This window comes from Oncorhynchus tshawytscha, linkage group LG24, assembly GCF_018296145.1.
Source record: "Oncorhynchus tshawytscha isolate Ot180627B linkage group LG24, Otsh_v2.0, whole genome shotgun sequence".
NCBI lineage: Eukaryota > Metazoa > Chordata > Actinopteri > Salmoniformes > Salmonidae > Oncorhynchus > Oncorhynchus tshawytscha.
In genome coordinates this window covers 31,880,378-31,898,919 of record NC_056452.1, presented here as the reverse complement: position 1 = coordinate 31,898,919, position 18,542 = coordinate 31,880,378, and the positions used below count along the sequence as shown (strand labels likewise).

Here is an 18,542-nt window from a genome sequence, read left to right as displayed (position 1 = left end):
ACTGGCCAGGGCGGTACTTCAGGAGAGGTTTGGGACTGGTCGGGGGGTACTTCAGGAGAGGTTTGGGAAACTAGAAACAGGGGGACTGGCCGGGGGGTACTTCAGGAGAGGTTTGGGAAACAGTTTTTATTAATCTCTCACATTTGTCTGTGCTAGGCTGCAGATGCTGGACCACTTTGCAGAGTGTATTAAACAGGCCAAGGGGGTCAGACAGCAGGCTGTCCAGCTCAACATCTTCACCGCTGTCCTGAGCGCCCTCAAGGTGAGGCCTTGAACTCCTGTTAAAGTTGCACAGGGAAATCTCCTAAACACACAACCTTTCCAGTAGTGACGGCTTACTCTCTGTTCCTAGAGGGAGACCCTCCTGTAGTTTTTTTAACTCTAACCCTGTTCCTAGAGGGAGACCCTCCTGTAGGTTTGAACTCCAACCCTGTTCCTGGAGAGACACCCTCCTGTAGGTTTTAACTCCAACCCTGTTCCTAGAGGGAGACCCTCCTGTAGGTTTGAACTCCAACCCTGTTCCTGGAGAGACACCCTCCTGTAGGTTTTAACTCCAACCCTGTTCCTAGAGGGAGACCCTCCTGTAGGTTTGAACTCCAACCCTGTTCCTGGAGAGACACCCTCCTGTAGGTTTTAACTCCAACCCTGTTCCTGGAGAGCTACCGTCCAGGAGGGGCCCTGCTATGTATCCTGTTCTCTCTTCCCCAATGAACCAGCCAATCTTCTCTCCTCCCTGTAGGGTCTGGCAGAGAACAAGTCCACCCTGGGTCCTGAAGAGGTTCGTAAATCCGCCCTGGCGCTGGTGATGGGCGCTCTGGACAACCCAAACCCCATCCTGCGCTGTGCTGCTGGGGAGGCCTTGGGAAGGATGGCTCAGGTGGTGGGAGAGGCCACCTTCATTGCCCGCATGGCACAGTACAGCTTTGACAAGTACGACCCGACCCGTCTGTTACTCATATCTATCTAGCTTCATGTGTCACAGGACTTTCCTCTCTGAGATCGCTCTCTCTCTTGACCTGCTTGACCTGCTTGACCTCGTGTTATTTTCTCTTAACCCCCTTATTTAACTTATTAACGTTCCCCCTCCCCTCTCTTCCCCTCTCCTCTCCTCCCCCTCCCCTCTCCTCTCTTCCCCTCTCCTCTCTTCCCCTCTCCTCTCCTCTCTTCCCCTCTCCTCTCTTCCCCTCTCCTCTCCTCTCCTCTCCTCCCCTCTCCTCTCTTCCTCCTCTCCTCTCCCCTCTCCTCTCTTCCTCCCCTCTCTTCCTCCTCTCCTCTCCTCTCTTCCCTTCCCCCCTCCAGACTGAGGTCAGCCCGTGACGTGGTCTCCAGAACAGGCCACTCCCTGGCTCTGGGCTGTCTGCACAGATACGTAGGAGGAATTGGTTCAGGACAGCACCTCAAAACCAGCGTCAGCATCCTATTGGCCCTAGCCCAGGATGGAACCTCTCACGAGGTCCAGGTGAGTGTACGGTGGACAGGTGAGGCTCTCTGAGTCTCAGGCTGCGTCCTGATTCGCCACCCTTCTTCTGACGTGTGTACTTGTACACTCGCAGTAGTGGCCTTAAAAGCTCAATCCTGCTGTAAACTTTGTCAGAGGGGACTTTCCCACTATTATTAAATGGTAGAGAATCTGTACACAACATACTTCACGAAGGCAGCTCCCTAATACAAGTCTGGCTTGGACTTTGGAGAAGTGTAATGGGCCAGTTTCCCAGACACAGATTAAGCCAAATCCTAGATTTAAAAAAAATCAGTTTCATTTGATTCTCCATTGAGTTTGGTTTTTAGTCCAAGTCCTTAATCTGTATCTGGGAAACTGGCCCAATGTTTAGTTCCTCCATAATCCTGTAAGCTTTTGATCTGTGACCTCTCTGTCTCTCCAGACGTGGGCCCTCCACTCCCTGGCTCTCATTGTAGACTCCAGTGGCCCCATGTATCGAGGCTATGTGGAGCCCACCCTCTCCCTGGTCCTGACCCTGCTCCTAACCGTACCCCCGTCACACACTGAGGTACACCAGTGTCTGGGACGATGTCTGGGCGCTCTCATCACCACGGTTGGACCCGAACTACAGGGTAATGGTCAATTATAACAAGACTAGCATGTCTAGCTTCCAGGCTGGCTAGTTTTGTCTCTAAAAGCATTGATGTGCCAGTAGAGGGCAGTATACTGCTCCTACATATTTACAGAGAAATCATGAATGTGGTCTTTACAGATTATAACTGACTGCTAATCAGGGATGGAAAAAGGACATCATTTACATAATTGAGTAACAGTAAAGATATGTTAATGGTAAATGACTCGAGGGAAAGTAAAAGTCACCCAGTAAAAATACTACTTGAGTAAAAGTCAAAAAAATATTTGGTTTTAAATATACTTAAGTATCAAAATTAAAAGTATACATGATTTCAAATTGCTTGTATTAAGCAAACTAGACGGCACCATTTTCTTTACAGATAGTCAGGGGAACACTCCAACACTCAGACATCATTTACATATAGTCAGGGGAACACTCCAACACTCAGACATCATTTACAGATAGCCAGGGGAACACTCCAACACTCAGACATCATTTACAGATAGCCAGGGGAACACTCAGACATCATTTACATATAGCCAGGGGAACACTCCAATACTCAGACATCATTTACATATAGCCAGGGGAACACTCCAACACTCAGACATCATTTACAGATAGCCAGGGGAACACTCAGACATCATTTACAGATAGCCAGGGAACACTCCAACACTCAGACATCATTTACAGATAGCCAGGGGAACACTCAGACATCATTTACAGATAGCCAGGGAACACTCAGACATCATTTACATATAGCCAGGGGAACACTCAGATATCATTTACAGATAGCCAGGGAACACTCCAACACTCAGACATCATTTACAGATAGCCAGGGAAACACTCAGACATCATTTACATATAGCCAGGGGAACACTCAGACATCATTTACAGATAGCCAGGGGAACACTCAGACATCATTTACATATAGCCAGGGGAACACTCAGACATCATTTACAGATAGCCAGGGGAACACTCAGACATCATTTACATATAGCCAGGGGAACACTCAGACATCATTTACAGATAGCCAGGGGAACACTCAGATATCATTTACATATAGCCAGGGGAACACTCCAACACTCAGACATCATTTACATATAGCCAGGGGAACACTCAGACATCATTTACATATAGCCAGGGGAACACTCCAACACTCAGACATCATTTACATATAGCCAGGGGAACACTCCAACACTCAGACATCATTTACAGATAGCCAGGGGAACACTCCAACACTCAGACATCATTTACAGATAGCCAGGGGAACACTCAGACATCATTTACATATAGCCAGGGGAACACTCCAACACTCAGACATCATTTACATATAGCCAGGGGAACACTCCAACACTCAGACATCATTTACAGATAGCCAGGGGAACACTCCAACACTCAGACATCATTTACAGATAGCCAGGGGAACACTCCAACACTCAGACATCATTTACATATAGCCAGGGGAACACTCAGACATCATTTACAGATAGCCAGGGAACACTCAGACATCATTTACAGATAGCCAGGGGAACACTCAGACATCATTTACAGATAGCCAGGGAACACTCAGACATCATTTACAGATAGCCAGGGAACACTCCAACACTCAGACATCATTTACAGATAGCCAGGGGAACACTCCAACACTCAGACATCATTTACATATAGCCAGGGGAACACTCAGACATCATTTACATATAGCCAGGGGAACACTCAGACATCATTTACATATAGCCAGGGGAACACTCAGACATCATTTACATATAGCCAGGGGAACACTCAGACATCATTTACATATAGCCAGGGGAACACTCCAACACTCAGACATCATTTACAGATAGCCAGGGGAACACTCAGACATCATTTACATATAGCCAGGGAACACTCCAACACTCAGACATCATTTACATATAGCCAGGGGAACACTCAGACATCATTTACATATAGCCAGGGGAACACTCAGACATCATTTACAGATAGCCAGGGGAACACTCAGACATCATTTACATATAGCCAGGGGAACACTCCAACACTCAGACATCATTTACATATAGCCAGGGGAACACTCAGACATCATTTACATATAGCCAGGGGAACACTCAGACATCATTTACATATAGCCAGGGGAACACTCAGACATCATTTACATATAGCCAGGGGAACACTCAGACATCATTTACATATAGCCAGGGGAACACTCAGACATCATTTACAGATAGCCAGGGGAACACTCAGACATCATTTACATATAGCCAGGGGAACACTCAGACATCATTTACATATAGCCAGGGGAACACTCCAACACTCAGACATCATTTACATATAGCCAGGGACACTCAGACATCATTTTCAGATAGCCAGGGGAACACTCAGATATCATTTACATATAGCCAGGGGAACACTCAGACATCATTTACAGATAGCCAGGGGAACACTCAGACATCATTTACATATAGCCAGGGGAACACTCAGACATCATTTACATATAGCCAGGGAACACTCCAACACTCAGACATCATTTACAGATAGCCAGGGGAACACTCAGACATCATTTACAGATAGCCAGGGGAACACTCAGATATCATTTACATATAGCCAGGGGAACACTCAGACATCATTTACAGATAGCCAGGGGAACACTCAGACATCATTTACAGATAGCCAGGGGAACACTCCAACACTCAGACATCATTTACATATAGCCAGGGGAACACTCCAACACTCAGACATCATTTACATATAGCCAGGGGAACACTCAGACATCATTTACATATAGCCAGGGGAACACTCAGACATCATTTACATATAGCCAGGGAACACTCAGACATCATTTACATATAGCCAGGGGAACACTCAGACATCATTTACATATAGCCAGGGGAACACTCCAACACTCAGACATCATTTACAGATAGCCAGGGGAACACTCAGACATCATTTACATATAGCCAGGGGAACACTCCAACACTCAGACATCATTTACATATAGCCAGGGGAACACTCAGACATCATTTACATATAGCCAGGGGAACACTCAGACATCATTTACATATAGCCAGGGGAACACTCAGACATCATTTACATATAGCCAGGGGAACACTCAGACATCATTTACATATAGCCAGGGGAACACTCCAACACTCAGACATCATTTACATATAGCCAGGGAACACTCAGACATCATTTTCAGATAGCCAGGGGAACACTCAGATATCATTTACATATAGCCAGGGGAACACTCAGACATCATTTACATATAGCCAGGGGAACACTCAGACATCATTTACATATAGCCAGGGGAACACTCAGACATCATTTACAGATAGCCAGGGAACACTCAGAACACTCAGACATCATTTACATATAGCCAGGGGAACACTCAGACATCATTTACATATAGCCAGGGGAACACTCAGACATCACACTCAGACATCATTTACATATAGCCAGGGAACACTCAGACATCATTTACATATAGCCAGGGGAACACTCAGACATCATTTACATATAGCCAGGGAACACTCAGAACATTTACAGATAGCCAACACTCAGACATCATTTACATATAGCCAGGGGAACACTCAGACATCATTTTCAGATAGCCAGGGGAACACTCAGATATCATTTACATATAGCCAGGGGAACACTCAGACATCATTTACAGATAGCCAGGGGAACACTCAGACATCATTTACATATAGCCAGGGGAACACTCAGATATCATTACAGATAGCCAGGGGAACACTCAGATATCATTACAGATAGCCAGGGAACACTCCAACACTCAGACATCATTTACATATAGCCAGGGGAACACTCAGACATCATTTACATATAGCCAGGGGAACACTCCAACACGACATCATTTACATATAGCCAGGGGAACACTCAGACATCATTTACAGATAGCCAGGGGAACACTCAGATATCATTTACATATAGCCAGGGGAACACTCAGACATCATTTACATATAGCCAGGGGAACACTCCAACACTCAGACATCATTTACAGATAGCCAGGGGAACACTCCAACACTCAGACATAATTTACAGATAGCCAGGGGAACACTCCAACACTCAGACATCATTTACAGATAGCCAGGGAACACTCCAACACTCAGACATCATTTACATATAGCCAGGGGAACACTCAGACATCATTTACAGATAGCCAGGGGAACACTCAGACATCATTTACAGATAGCCAGGGGAACACTCAGACATCATTTACAGATAGCCAGGGAACACTCCAACACTCAGACATCATTTACATATAGCCAGGGAACACTCCAACACTCAGACATCATTTACATATAGCCAGGGAACACTCAGACATCATTTACATATAGCCAGGGGAACACTCAGACATCATTTACATATAGCCAGGGGAACACTCAGACATCATTTACATATAGCCAGGGAACACTCAGACATCATTTACATATAGCCAGGGGAACACTCCAACACTCAGACATCATTTACAGATAGCCAGGGAACACTCAGACATCATTTACATATAGCCAGGGGAACACTCCAACACTCAGACATCATTTACATATAGCCAGGGGAACACTCAGACATCATTTACATATAGCCAGGGGAACACTCAGACATCATTTACATATAGCCAGGGGAACACTCAGACATCATTTACATATAGCCAGGGAACACTCAGACATCATTTACATATAGCCAGGGGAACACTCAGACATCATTTACAGATAGCCAGGGGAACACTCAGACATCATTTACATATAGCCAGGGGAACACTCAGACATCATTTACATATAGCCAGGGAACACTCCAACACTCAGACATCATTTACATATAGCCAGGGGAACACTCAGACATCATTTACATATAGCCAGGGGAACACTCAGACATCATTTACATATAGCCAGGGGAACACTCCAACACTCAGACATCATTTACATATAGCCAGGGGAACACTCAGACATCATTTTCAGATAGCCAGGGGAACACTCAGATATCATTTACATATAGCCAGGGGAACACTCAGACATCATTTACAGATAGCCAGGGGAACACTCAGACATCATTTACATATAGCCAGGGGAACACTCAGACATCATTTACATATAGCCAGGGGAACACTCCAACACTCAGACATCATTTACAGATAGCCAGGGGAACACTCAGACATCATTTACAGATAGCCAGGGGAACACTCAGATATCATTTACATATAGCCAGGGGAACACTCAGACATCATTTACATATAGCCAGGGGAACACTCAGATATCATTTACTGATAGCCAGGGGAACACTCAGATATCATTTACTGATAGCCAGGGGAACACTCAGATATCATTACAGATAGCCAGGGGAACACTCAGATATCATTACAGATAGCCAGGGGAACACTCCAACACTCAGACATCATTTACATATAGCCAGGGAACACTCCAACACTCAGACATCATTTACATATAGCCAGGGGAACACTCAGATATCATTTACAGATAGCCAGGGGAACACTCAGATATCATTTACAGATAGCCAGGGGAACACTCAGATATCATTTACTGATAGCCAGGGGAACACTCAGATATCATTACAGATAGCCAGGTGTGTTTAGTGATCCAGATCAGTAGAGCTGACCAGGGATGCTGTCTTGATAAGTCTGTGAATGCGACCATCTTTCTGTCCTGCTGAGTACTGTTGGGTTTCGGGGAAAACTTACATTATTTTCTTTAGGAATCTAGTGAGGTAAAAGTTGTCAAAAATATAAATTGTAAAGTACAGATACCGCAAAAAACTACTTAAGTAGTACTTTAAAGTATACTGAAGTACTTTACACCAGTACTTTAAAATATACTGAAGTACTTTACACCAGTGTTGCTGATCTCTCTCTCTCTCTCTCTCTCTCCAGGTAACGGAGCGACCATCTCGACGATCCGCTCATCATGTCTGGTGGGCTGTGCCATCATGCAGGGTCACAGCGACTCCCTGGTGCAGGCAGCGGCCATATCCTGTCTCCAGCAGCTACACATGTTCGCCCCACGCCACGTTAACCTCTCCAGCCTGGTGCCCTGTCTCTGTGTAAGTGTGTGGGAGGGGGCCAGCCTGATGCCCTGTCTCTGTGTAAGTGTGTGGGAGGGGGCCAGCCTGGTGCCCTGTCTCTGTGTAAGTGTGTGGGAGGGGGCCAGCCTGGTGCCGTGCCTCTGTGTGGGAGGGGGCCAGCCTGATGCCGTGTCTCTGTGTAAGTGTGTGGGAGGGGCCAGCCTGATGCCGTGCCTCTGTGTGGGAGGGGCCAGCCTGATGCCCTGTCTCTGTGTGAGTGGGGGGGGGTGGCAGGGCAGTAGTTGACCTGTGTGTGTGTGTGTTGTGGTAGTTGGTGTGTGTGTGTGTGTGTTGTGGTAGTTGACCTGTGTGTTCCTTCCTTGGGTCCACCTGTGTAGCTCTCACCTGTTGCTGTGTTGTGGTAGTTGACCTGTGTGTGTTTGTTGTGGTAGTTGACCTGTGTGTGTTCCTTCATCAGGTCCACCTGTGTAGCTCTCACCTGTTGCTGTGTTGTGGTAGTTGACCTGTGTGTGTTTGTTGTGGTAGTTGACCTGTGTGTGTTCCTTCATCAGGTCCACCTGTGTAGCTCTCACCTGTTGCTGTGTTGTGGTAGTTGACCTGTGTGTGTTTGTTGTGGTAGTTGACCTGTGTGTGTTCCTTCATCAGGTCCACCTGTGTAGCTCTCACCTGTTGCTGTGTTGTGGTAGTTGACCTGTGTGTGTTTGTTGTGGTAGTTGACCTGTGTGTGTTCCTTCATCAGGTCCACCTGTGTAGCTCTCACCTGTTGCTGTGTTGTGGTAGTTGACCTGTGTGTGTTCCTTCATCAGGTCCACCTGTGTAGCTCTCACCTGTTGCTGCGTCGTGCAGCGGTGGCCTGTCTGAGACAGCTGGCCCAGAGAGAGGCTGCAGAGGTCTGTGAGTACGCCATGAGTCTGGCCCGCAACAAGGACAGCACGGACTCAACCACCGTCAGTAAGTAGTGGACTAGACCAGGGACGGGCGCCCGACGCTAGACCAGGGACGGGCGCCCGACGCTAGACCAGGGACGGGCGCCCGACGCTAGACCAGGGACGGGCGCCCGACGCTAGACCAGGGACGGGCGCCCGACGCTAGACCAGGGACGGGCGCCCGACGCTAGACCAGGGACGGGCGCCCGACGCTAGACCAGGGACGGGCGCCCGACGCTAGATTAGGGAGCAGATACTCGTCTATAGGGGGTGGTGTGCCGCAGATGGACTAGTCTGTGGGGGGTGGTGTGCCGCAGATGGACTAGTCTGTGGGGGTGGTGTGCCGCAGATGGACTAGTCTGTGGGGGGTGGTGTGCCGCAGATGGACTAGTCTGTGGGGGTGGTGTGCCGCAGATGGACTAGTCTGTGGGGGTGGTGTGCCGCAGATGGACTAGTCTGTGGGGGTGGTGTGCCGCAGATGGACTAGTCTGTGGGGGTGGTGTGCCGCAGATGGACTAGTCTGTGGGGGTGGTGTGCCGCAGATGGACTAGTCTGTGGGGGTGGTGTGCCGCAGATGGACTAGTCTGTGGGGGTGGTGTGCCGCAGATGGACTAGTCTGTGGGGGGTGGTGTGCCGCAGATGGACTAGTCTGTGGGGGTGGTGTGCCGCAGATGGACTAGTCTGTGGGGGTGGTGTGCCGCAGATGGACTAGTCTGTGGGGGTGGTGTGCCGCAGATGGACTAGTCTGTGGGGGTGGTGTGCCGCAGATGGACTAGTCTGTGGGGGTGGTGTGCCGCAGATGGACTAGTCTGTGGGGGTGGTGTGCCGCAGATGGACTAGTCTGTAGGGGGTGGTGTGCCGCAGATGGACTAGTCTGTGGGGTGTGGTGTGCCGCAGAGGTGTGATAATGATGACGACATCGATTAACTCTCTCTCTCTCTCCTCTCTCAGATCTGAACATCACAGAGACTGGTTTGGAGGGGGTTCTGTTTGGAATGCTGGACCGGGAGACGGACAGGAAGCTTTGTCACGACATCCATGACACTCTGGGCCACATGCTCTCCTCGCTCGCTGTGGACAAGCTCTCTCATTGGTTGAAGCTCTGCAAGGATGTCCTGGCTGCTACGACAGGTCACAGTCTGTGAAACTTGACTTAACTAAGTGTTTGGTGACGGGTTTTAATTAACATGTCTTCTATATATATATATATATATATATATATCAATGTTATGCTCAGCTAAGTCATGACTAGGACATGATGTGGCCATGGAATGTTCTGTAGATATATTTTCGTCTGGCTGTTGGTCAGTCCGTGATATTTAATTAGACCACTCGCCATATAGGTCTTATTGTTGTCTTGTTGAATAATGTTTTTTCCCTCCCTCGTCTTAAAGGTTCAGTGTAGTCAAAACTGAATTTTTCTGGGTTTTATATCATATATTTCCACACTGAGTTTGGAAGAATACTGTGAAAATTATGATAATGCCCCTTTTAGTTTAAAAGCTTTTTGAAAAAACGGCCTGAAATTTCAGCATGTTTCGGTGGGATGGAGTTTTATATATTATGCCTGGTGACATCACCAGTTAATAGACCAATAAGAAAGAGTTCCAAACCTCTCTGCCAATAACAGCTAGTTTTCTCCTCCCATTCAAACCACTCCCAAACAGTCTTGGCAAAATTATTGCTTGGTCTTTGCATTGTCTTTGCTAAGAAGCTATTTGTGTTTATTTTTGACGATTTTAATGTTAAACAATCCCAGTAAGGTATTTGTTACCCAGAAAGGATTTGATATGGATATGAAAAGGGCTGCATTGGGCCTTTAATGTGTCGTGTGTGATTTGATATGGATATGAAAAGGGCTGCATTGGGCCTTTAATGTGTCGTGTCTGGTTTTCCTGTGTGCGACGTTGAAGTATTCCTTCCTTCCTGTCCAGAGGCTGGAGGAGGGGTTGTGGCACCGGTAGATCTGGGTAAAGAAGAGGACGACTCAGAGAAGCAGGATGAGATCGACGATGACATCATGTTTACGGCGCTGGGAGAGGACAATAACGCCAAGCCGTCTGTGGCGCCGCGCTGGGTGACCCGTGTGTTCGCCGCAGACTGTCTGTGTCGCATCATACTGCTGTGTGAGAACGCAGACAAGACCCACTTTGACCTGGCCCGCGCCCGCTCTGCTAAGGCCAAGAACCCTAAAGGTACACACACACACACACACACACACACACACACACACACACACACACACACGATCAGCGAGCAGCCTCTCAGATACCACATTAGACTTTATTTTTTTATACACACAGAGACGCTGCCAGTGGTTAGTCATGGAATTCCATCTGTCAAAATATGTAGGAAACCTGATCCCGCTCTCTCTCTCTCTCTCTCTCTCTTTCTTTTTCTCTCTCTTTCTCTCTCTCTCAGGTGATCTGTTGGTCCTCCACCTCTCTGACCTGATTCGCATGGCCTTCATGGCGGCTACAGACAACAGTAACCAGTTGAGGATGGCTGGTCTTCAGGCTCTGGAAGACATTATTAAGAAGTTTGCCTCTGTTCCGGAGCCAGAGTTCCCAGGTCACGTGATCCTGGAGCAGTACCAGGCTAACGTGAGTCTATCAACACAGATAATCAATGAAGATACGCCATTAAGATAATCCATGTGTTGTATTTCTATGTAACTCTGGCAACCTTATTCAATGTATATATCTTTATTGTTCCTCAGGTTGGAGCTGCTCTTAGACCAGCGTTTTCCCCAGATACACCTTCTGACATCACAGCTAAGGCATGCCAGGTAACTGTCCTGATAGGTTCTCCCCAGATACACCTTCTGACATCACAGCTAAGGCATGCCAGGTAACTGTCCTGATAGGTTCTCCCCAGATACACCTTCTGACATCACAGCTAAGGCATGCCAGGTAACTGTCCTGATAGGTTCTCCCCAGATACACCTTCTGACATCACAGCTAAGGCATGCCAGGTAACTGTCCTGATAGGTTCTCCCCAGATACACCTTCTGACATCACAGCTAAGGCATGCCAGGTAACTGTCCTGATAGGCTCTCCACACGACCACCTTCTGACATCACAGCTAAGGCATGCCAGGTAACTGTCCTGATAGGCTCTCCACACGACCACCTTCTGACATCACAGCTAAGGCATGCCAGTAGATTAGTAACGAAAGTCAGAAATAGCAGTAAAATGGATCACTTACCTTTGATGATCTTCTTATGGTTGCAGTCACAAGACTCCCAGTTACACAATAAATGTTCATTTTGTTCGATAAAGTTCCTCTTTATATCCAAAAACCTCAATTTTGTTGAGGTCACAGGCAGACGAAAAATCAAAATTGTATCCGTAAAGTTTGTAGAAACATGTCAAACGTTGTTTATATTCAATCCTCAGCTTGTTTTTAGCTTCAATAATCGATAATATTTCAACCGGACAATAAAATAATCACTTCCTGGATGGATTTTCCTCAGGATTTCACCTGCCATTTCAGTTATGTTATACTCACAGACATTATTTTAACAGTTTTGGAAACTTTAGATTGTCTTCTATCCAAATCTACCAATTATATGCATATCCTAGCTTCTGGCACACTTTTCATCCAAAATTCTGAATGCTGCCCCCTATCCTAAACAAGTTAAACGAAATTTGGTATTGTTAACATTAAGACAAAATCCCGAACCAAAAAACGATATATACACTGCTCAAAAAAATTAAGGGAACACTAAAATAACACATCCTAGATCTGAATGAATGAAATATTCTGATTAAATACTTTTTTCTTTACATAGTTGAATGTGCTGACAACAAAATCACACAATAATTATCAATGGAAATCAAATTTATCAACCCATGGAGGTCTGGATTTGGAGTCACACTCAAAATTAAAGTGGAAAACCACACTACAGGCTGATCCAACTTTGATGTAATGTCCTTAAAACAAGTCAAAATGAGGCTCAGTAGTGTGTGTGGCCTCCACGTGCCTGTATGAACTCCCTACAACGCCTGGGCATGCTCCTGATGAGGTGGCGGATGGTCTCCTGAGGGATCTCTTCCCAGACCTGGACTAAAGCATCCGCCAACTCCTGGACAGTCTGTGGTGCAATGTGGCGTTGGTGGATGGAGCGTGACATGATGTCCCAGATGTGCTCAATTGGATTCAGGTCTGGGGAACGGGCGGGCCAGTCCATAGCATCAATGCCTTCCTCTTGCAGGAACTGCTGACACACTTCATCCACATGAGGTCTAGCATTGTCTTGCATTAGGAGGAACCCAGGGCCAACCGCACCAGCATATGGTCTCACAAGGGGTCTGAGGATCTCATCTCGGTACCTAATGGCAGTCAGGCTACCTCTGGCGAGCACATGGAGGGCTGTGTTGCCCCCCAAAGAAATGCCACCCCACACCATGACTAGCCCAACGCCAAACCGGTCATGCTAGAGGATGTTGCAGGCAGCAGAACGTTCTCCACGGCGTCTCCAGACTCTGTCACGTCTGTCACATGCTCAGTGTGAACCTGCTTTCATCTGTGAAGAGCACAGGGCGCCAGTGGCGAATTTGCCAATCTTGGTGTTCTCTGGCAAATGCCAAACATCCTGCACGGTGTTGGGCTGTAAGCACAACCCCCACCTGTGGACATCGGGCCCTCATACCACCCTCATGGAGTCTGTTTCTGACCGTTTGAGCAGACACATGCACATTTGTGGCCTGCTGGAGGTCATTTTGCAGGGCTCTGGCAGTGCTCCTCCTGCTCCTCCTTGCACAAAGGCGGAGGTAGTGGTCCTGCTGCTGGGTTGTTGCCCTCCTACGGCCTCCACGTCTCCTGATGTACTGGCCTGTCTCCTGTACTGGCGCCTCCATGCTCTGGACACTACGCTGACAGACACAGCAAACCTTCTTGCCACAGCTCGCATTGATGTGCCATTCTGGATGAGCTGCACTACCTGAGCCACTTGTGTGGGTTGTAGACTCCGTCTTATGCTACCACTAGAGTGAAAGCACCGCCAGCATTCAAAAGTGACCAAAACATCAGCCAGGAAGCATAGGTACTGAGAAGTGGTCTGGTCACCACCTGCAGAACCACTCCTTTATTGGGGGTGTCTTGCTAATTGCCTATAATTTCCACCTGTTGTCTATTCCATTTGCACAACAGCATGTGACATTTTTTGTCAATCAGTGTTGCTTCCTAAGTGGACAGTTTGATTTCACAGAAGTGTGATTGACTTGGAGTTACATTGTGTTGTTTAAGTGTTCCCTTTATTTTTTTGAGCAGTGTATATATATATTTTCACTCCCCAAATATATAACAGTGTAGTTATCACAAAACAGTTTCCGCTCATCATCCTATAAATGAAACCGATGTGGTTAGTAGAAACAGCAGCAGAAATTATCATGTTTTCTCTCTCTGTGGGAAGTGCTATCTAGGCCATCTGCATTGGGAATTCACCTGGACTTTAATGCATTTGTCTTATTGTTTTAAGAGAAAAACGAATAAAACAATGGCAGTTTTAAACGATAAGAAAAAATGATATATTTGCAATTGGCTATTCAAGATGTACAATGTGTTCATCACACATGGCAAAAACTGGGATCTGACCACTGTGGACCAGACCACTGTGGACCTGACCACTGTGGACCAGACCACTGTGGACCAGACCACTGTTGACCAGACCACTGTGGACCAGACCACTGTGGACCAGACCACTGTGGACCTGACCACTGTGGACCAGACAACTGTTGACCTGACCACTGTGGACCAGACCTCCCCCCTGGTTCCAAGCGTTGATTTTATATCACATGGCTCTCTTCTACTCAGTATAGCTGTAGACTGTGAGGCTAGTGTACTGTAGTGTAGTGTACTGTAGTGTTATGAACTATAGGGTAGTGTAGTGTACTATAGGGTAGTGTACTATAGGGTAGTGTAGTGTACTATAGGGTAGTGTAGTGTACTGCAGTGTAGTGTGCTATAGGGTAGTGTACTATAGTGTAGTGTACTATAGTGTAGTGTACTATAGGGTAGTGTGGTGTACCTGTAGTGTAGTGTACTATAGGGTAGTGTAGTGTACTATAGGGTAGTGTACTATAGGGTAGTGTACTATAGGGTAGTGTAATATAGGGTAGTGTAATATAGGGTAGTGTAGTGTACTATAGTGTAGTGTAATGTACTATAGGATAGTGTAGTGTGGTGTACTATAGTGTAGTGTAGTGTACTATAGGGTAGTGTAGTGTAGTGTACTATAGGGTAGTGTAGTGTACTATAGGGTAGTGTACTATAGGGTAGGGCAGTGTACTATAGTGTAGTGTAGTGTACTATAGGGTGCTGTAATGTACTATAGGATAGTGTAGTGTGATGTAGTGTACTATAGTGTACTATAGTGTAGTGTAATGTACTATAGGGTAGTGTAGTGTACTATAGGGTAGTGTAGTGTCCTATAGTGTAGTGTACTGTAGTGTAGTGTTATTTACTGTAGGGTAGTGTAGTGTACTATAGTGTAGTGTAGTGTACTATAGGGTACTGTAGTGTAGGGTACTATAGGGTACTGTAGGGTACTGTAGTGTACTATAGTGTAGTGTAATGTCCAATAGGGTAGTGTAGTGTACTATAGTGTAGTGTAGTGTACTATAGTGTAGTGTAGTGTACTATAGGGTAGTGTAGTGTACTATAGGGTAGTGTAGTGTACTATAGGGTAGTGTAGTGTACTATAGGGTAGTGTAGCGTACTATAGGGTAGTGTACTATAGGGTAGTGTAGTGTACTATAGTGTAGTGTAATATACTGTAGTGTAGTGTACTATAGGGTAGTGTAGTGTACTATAGTGTACTGTAGTGTAGTGTACTATAGTGTAGTGTAATGTCCTATAGTGTTGTGTACTGTAGTGTTATGTACTATAGGGTAGTGTAGTGTACTATAGGGTACTGTAGTGTACTGTAGGGTAGTGTAGTGTAATGTACTATAGGGTACTGTAGTGTACTATAGGGTAGTGTAATGTCCTATAGTGTAGTGTACTATAGGGTACTGTAGTGTAGTATAGGGTAGTGTAGTGTACTGTAGGGTACTGTAGTGTAGTGTATTGTACTATAGGGTACTGTAGTGTAATGTACTGCAGTGTACTATAGGGTAGTGTAGTGTACTGTAGGGTACTGTAGTGTAATGTACTGTAGTGTACTATAGGGTACTGTAGTGTAATGTACTGTAGGGTACTGTAGTGTACTATAGGGTAGTATACTGTAGTGTAGTGTACTATAGGGTAGTGTAGTGTACTATAGGGTAGTGTACTATAGGGTAGTGTAGTGTAGTGTACTGTAGTGTAATGTCCTATAGTGTAGTGTACTGTAGTGTACTATAGGGTACTGCAGTGTAATGTACTGTAGTGTACTATAGGGTACTGTAGTGTACTGTAGTGTAGGGTACTGTAGTGTAGTGTACTATAGGGTACTGTAGTGTAATGTACTGTAGTGTACTATAGGGTACTGTAGTGTACTGTAGTGTAGGGTACTGTAGTGTAGTGTACTATAGGGTACTGTAGTGTAGTGTACTATAGGGTAGTGTAGTGTACTATAGGGTACTGTAGTGTACTATAGGGTACTGTAGTGTAGTGTACTATAGGGTACTGTAGTGTTGTGTACTATAGGGTACTGTAGTGTACTATAGGGTAATGTAGTGTAGTGTACTATAGTGTACTGTAGTGAAGTGTACTATAGGGTACTGTATTGTAATGTACTGTAGTGTAGTGTACTATAGGGTAGTGTAGTGTACTATAGGGTACTGTAGTGTAGTGTACTATAGGGTACTGTAGTGTAGTGTACTATAGTGTAGTGTAATGTCCTATAGTGTAGTGTACTGTAGTGTTATGTACTATAGGGTAGTGTAGTGTACTATAGTGTAGTGTAATGTCCTATAGTGTAGTGTACTGTAGTGTAGTGTACTATAGGGTAGTGTAGTGTACTGTAGTGTACTATAGTGTAGTGTACTATAGGGTAGTGTACTATAGGGTAGTGTACTATAGGGTAGTGTAGTGTACTATAGTGCAGTGTACTATAGGGTAGTGTAGGGTAGTGTAGTGTACTATAGGGTAGTGTAGTGTACTATAGTGTAGTGTACTATAGTGTAGTGTACTATAGGGTAGTGTAGTGTACTATAGGGCAGTGTACTATAGTATAGTGTAGTGTACTATAGTGTAGTGTACTATAGGGTAGTGTAGTGTACTATAGGGTAGTGTAGTATACTGTACTATAGGGTACTGTAATGTAGTGTACTATATGGTAGTGTAGTGTACTATAGGGTAGTGTACTATAGGGTAGTGTAGTGTGCTATAGGGTAGTGTACTGTAGTGTACTATAGGGTAGTGTAGTGTACTATAGGGTAGTGTACTATAGGGTAGTGTAGTGTACTATAGGGTAGTGTACTGTAGTGTAGTGTACTGTAGTGTACTGTAGGGTAGTGTACTGTAGTGTACTATAGGGTAGTGTACTGTAGTGTAGTGTACTATAGGGTAGTATAGTGTATTGTACTGTAGTGTAGTGTAGTGTACTATAGGGTAGTATAGTGTATTGTACTGTAGTGTATTGTAGTGTACCATAGGGTAGTGTAGTGTACTATAGGATAGTGTACTATAGGGTAGTGTACTGTAGTGTAGTGTACTATAGGGTAGTGTAGTGTACTATAGGGTAGTGTACTGTAGTGTACTATAGGGTACTGTAGTGTACTATAGGGTAGTGTACTGTAGTGTACTATAGGGTAGTGTAGTGTACTATAGGGTAGTGTAGTGTACTGTAGTGTACTATAGGGTAGTGTACTGTAGTGTACTATAGGGTAGTATAGTTTACTGCAGTTTAGTGTGCTATAGGGTAGTTTAGTGTACTATAGTGTAGTGTACTGTAGTTTAGTGTACTATAGTGTAGTGTACTATAGTGCAGTGTAGTGTAGTGTAGTGTACTATAGGGTAGTGTAGTGTACTATAGTGTAGTGTACTATAGTGTAGTGTACTATAGGGTAGTGTAGTGTACTATAGGGTAGTGTACTATAGTGTAGTGTACTATAGGGTAGTGTAGTGTACTATAGTGTAGTGTACTATAGTGTAGTGTACTATAGTGTAGTGTACTATAGGGTAGTGTAGTGTACTATAGGGTAGTGTACTATAGTGTAGTGTACTATAGGGTAGTGTAGTGTACTATAGGGTAGTGTAGTATACTGTACTATAGGGTACTGTAGTGTAGTGTACTATAGGGTAGTGTACTGTAGTGTACTATAGGGTAGTGTAGTGTAGTGTAGTGTACTATAGGGTAGTATAGTGTATTGTACTGTAGTGTATTGTAGTGTACCATAGGGTAGTGTAGTGTACTATAGGGTAGTGTAGTGTACTATAGGGTAGTGTACTGTAGTGTAGTGTGCTATAGGGTAGTGTACTGTAGTGTACTATAGGGTAGTGTAGTATACTATACGGTAGTGTACTGTAGTGTACTATAGGGTAGTGTAGTGTAGTGTACTATAGGGTA

The 18,542-nt window shown here is 45.5% G+C and overlaps 1 protein-coding gene across 8 annotated transcripts in view; it reads left to right on the top strand.

Annotated features, from left to right (window-relative positions):
• Positions 1–18,542, top strand: part of heatr5b (HEAT repeat containing 5B) — a 79,769-nt gene that overhangs the window by 39,020 nt on the left and 22,207 nt on the right. For 6 of the 8 annotated variants that reach the window (XM_042305652.1, XM_042305656.1, XM_042305655.1 and 3 more), the window contains 10 exons: positions 157–262; positions 740–930; positions 1,300–1,459; positions 1,884–2,073; positions 7,969–8,138; positions 8,927–9,071; positions 9,998–10,183; positions 10,981–11,241; positions 11,468–11,649; positions 11,766–11,834. In XM_042305652.1, the coding sequence (XP_042161586.1) occupies positions 157–262; positions 740–930; positions 1,300–1,459; positions 1,884–2,073; positions 7,969–8,138; positions 8,927–9,071; positions 9,998–10,183; positions 10,981–11,241; positions 11,468–11,649; positions 11,766–11,834 (1,660 nt within the window). The remainder of the gene's footprint in view (positions 1–156; positions 263–739; positions 931–1,299; positions 1,460–1,883; positions 2,074–7,968; positions 8,139–8,926; positions 9,072–9,997; positions 10,184–10,980; positions 11,242–11,467; positions 11,650–11,765; positions 11,835–18,542) is intronic. The other 2 variants (XM_042305657.1, XM_042305654.1) reach the window with 1 other exon arrangement.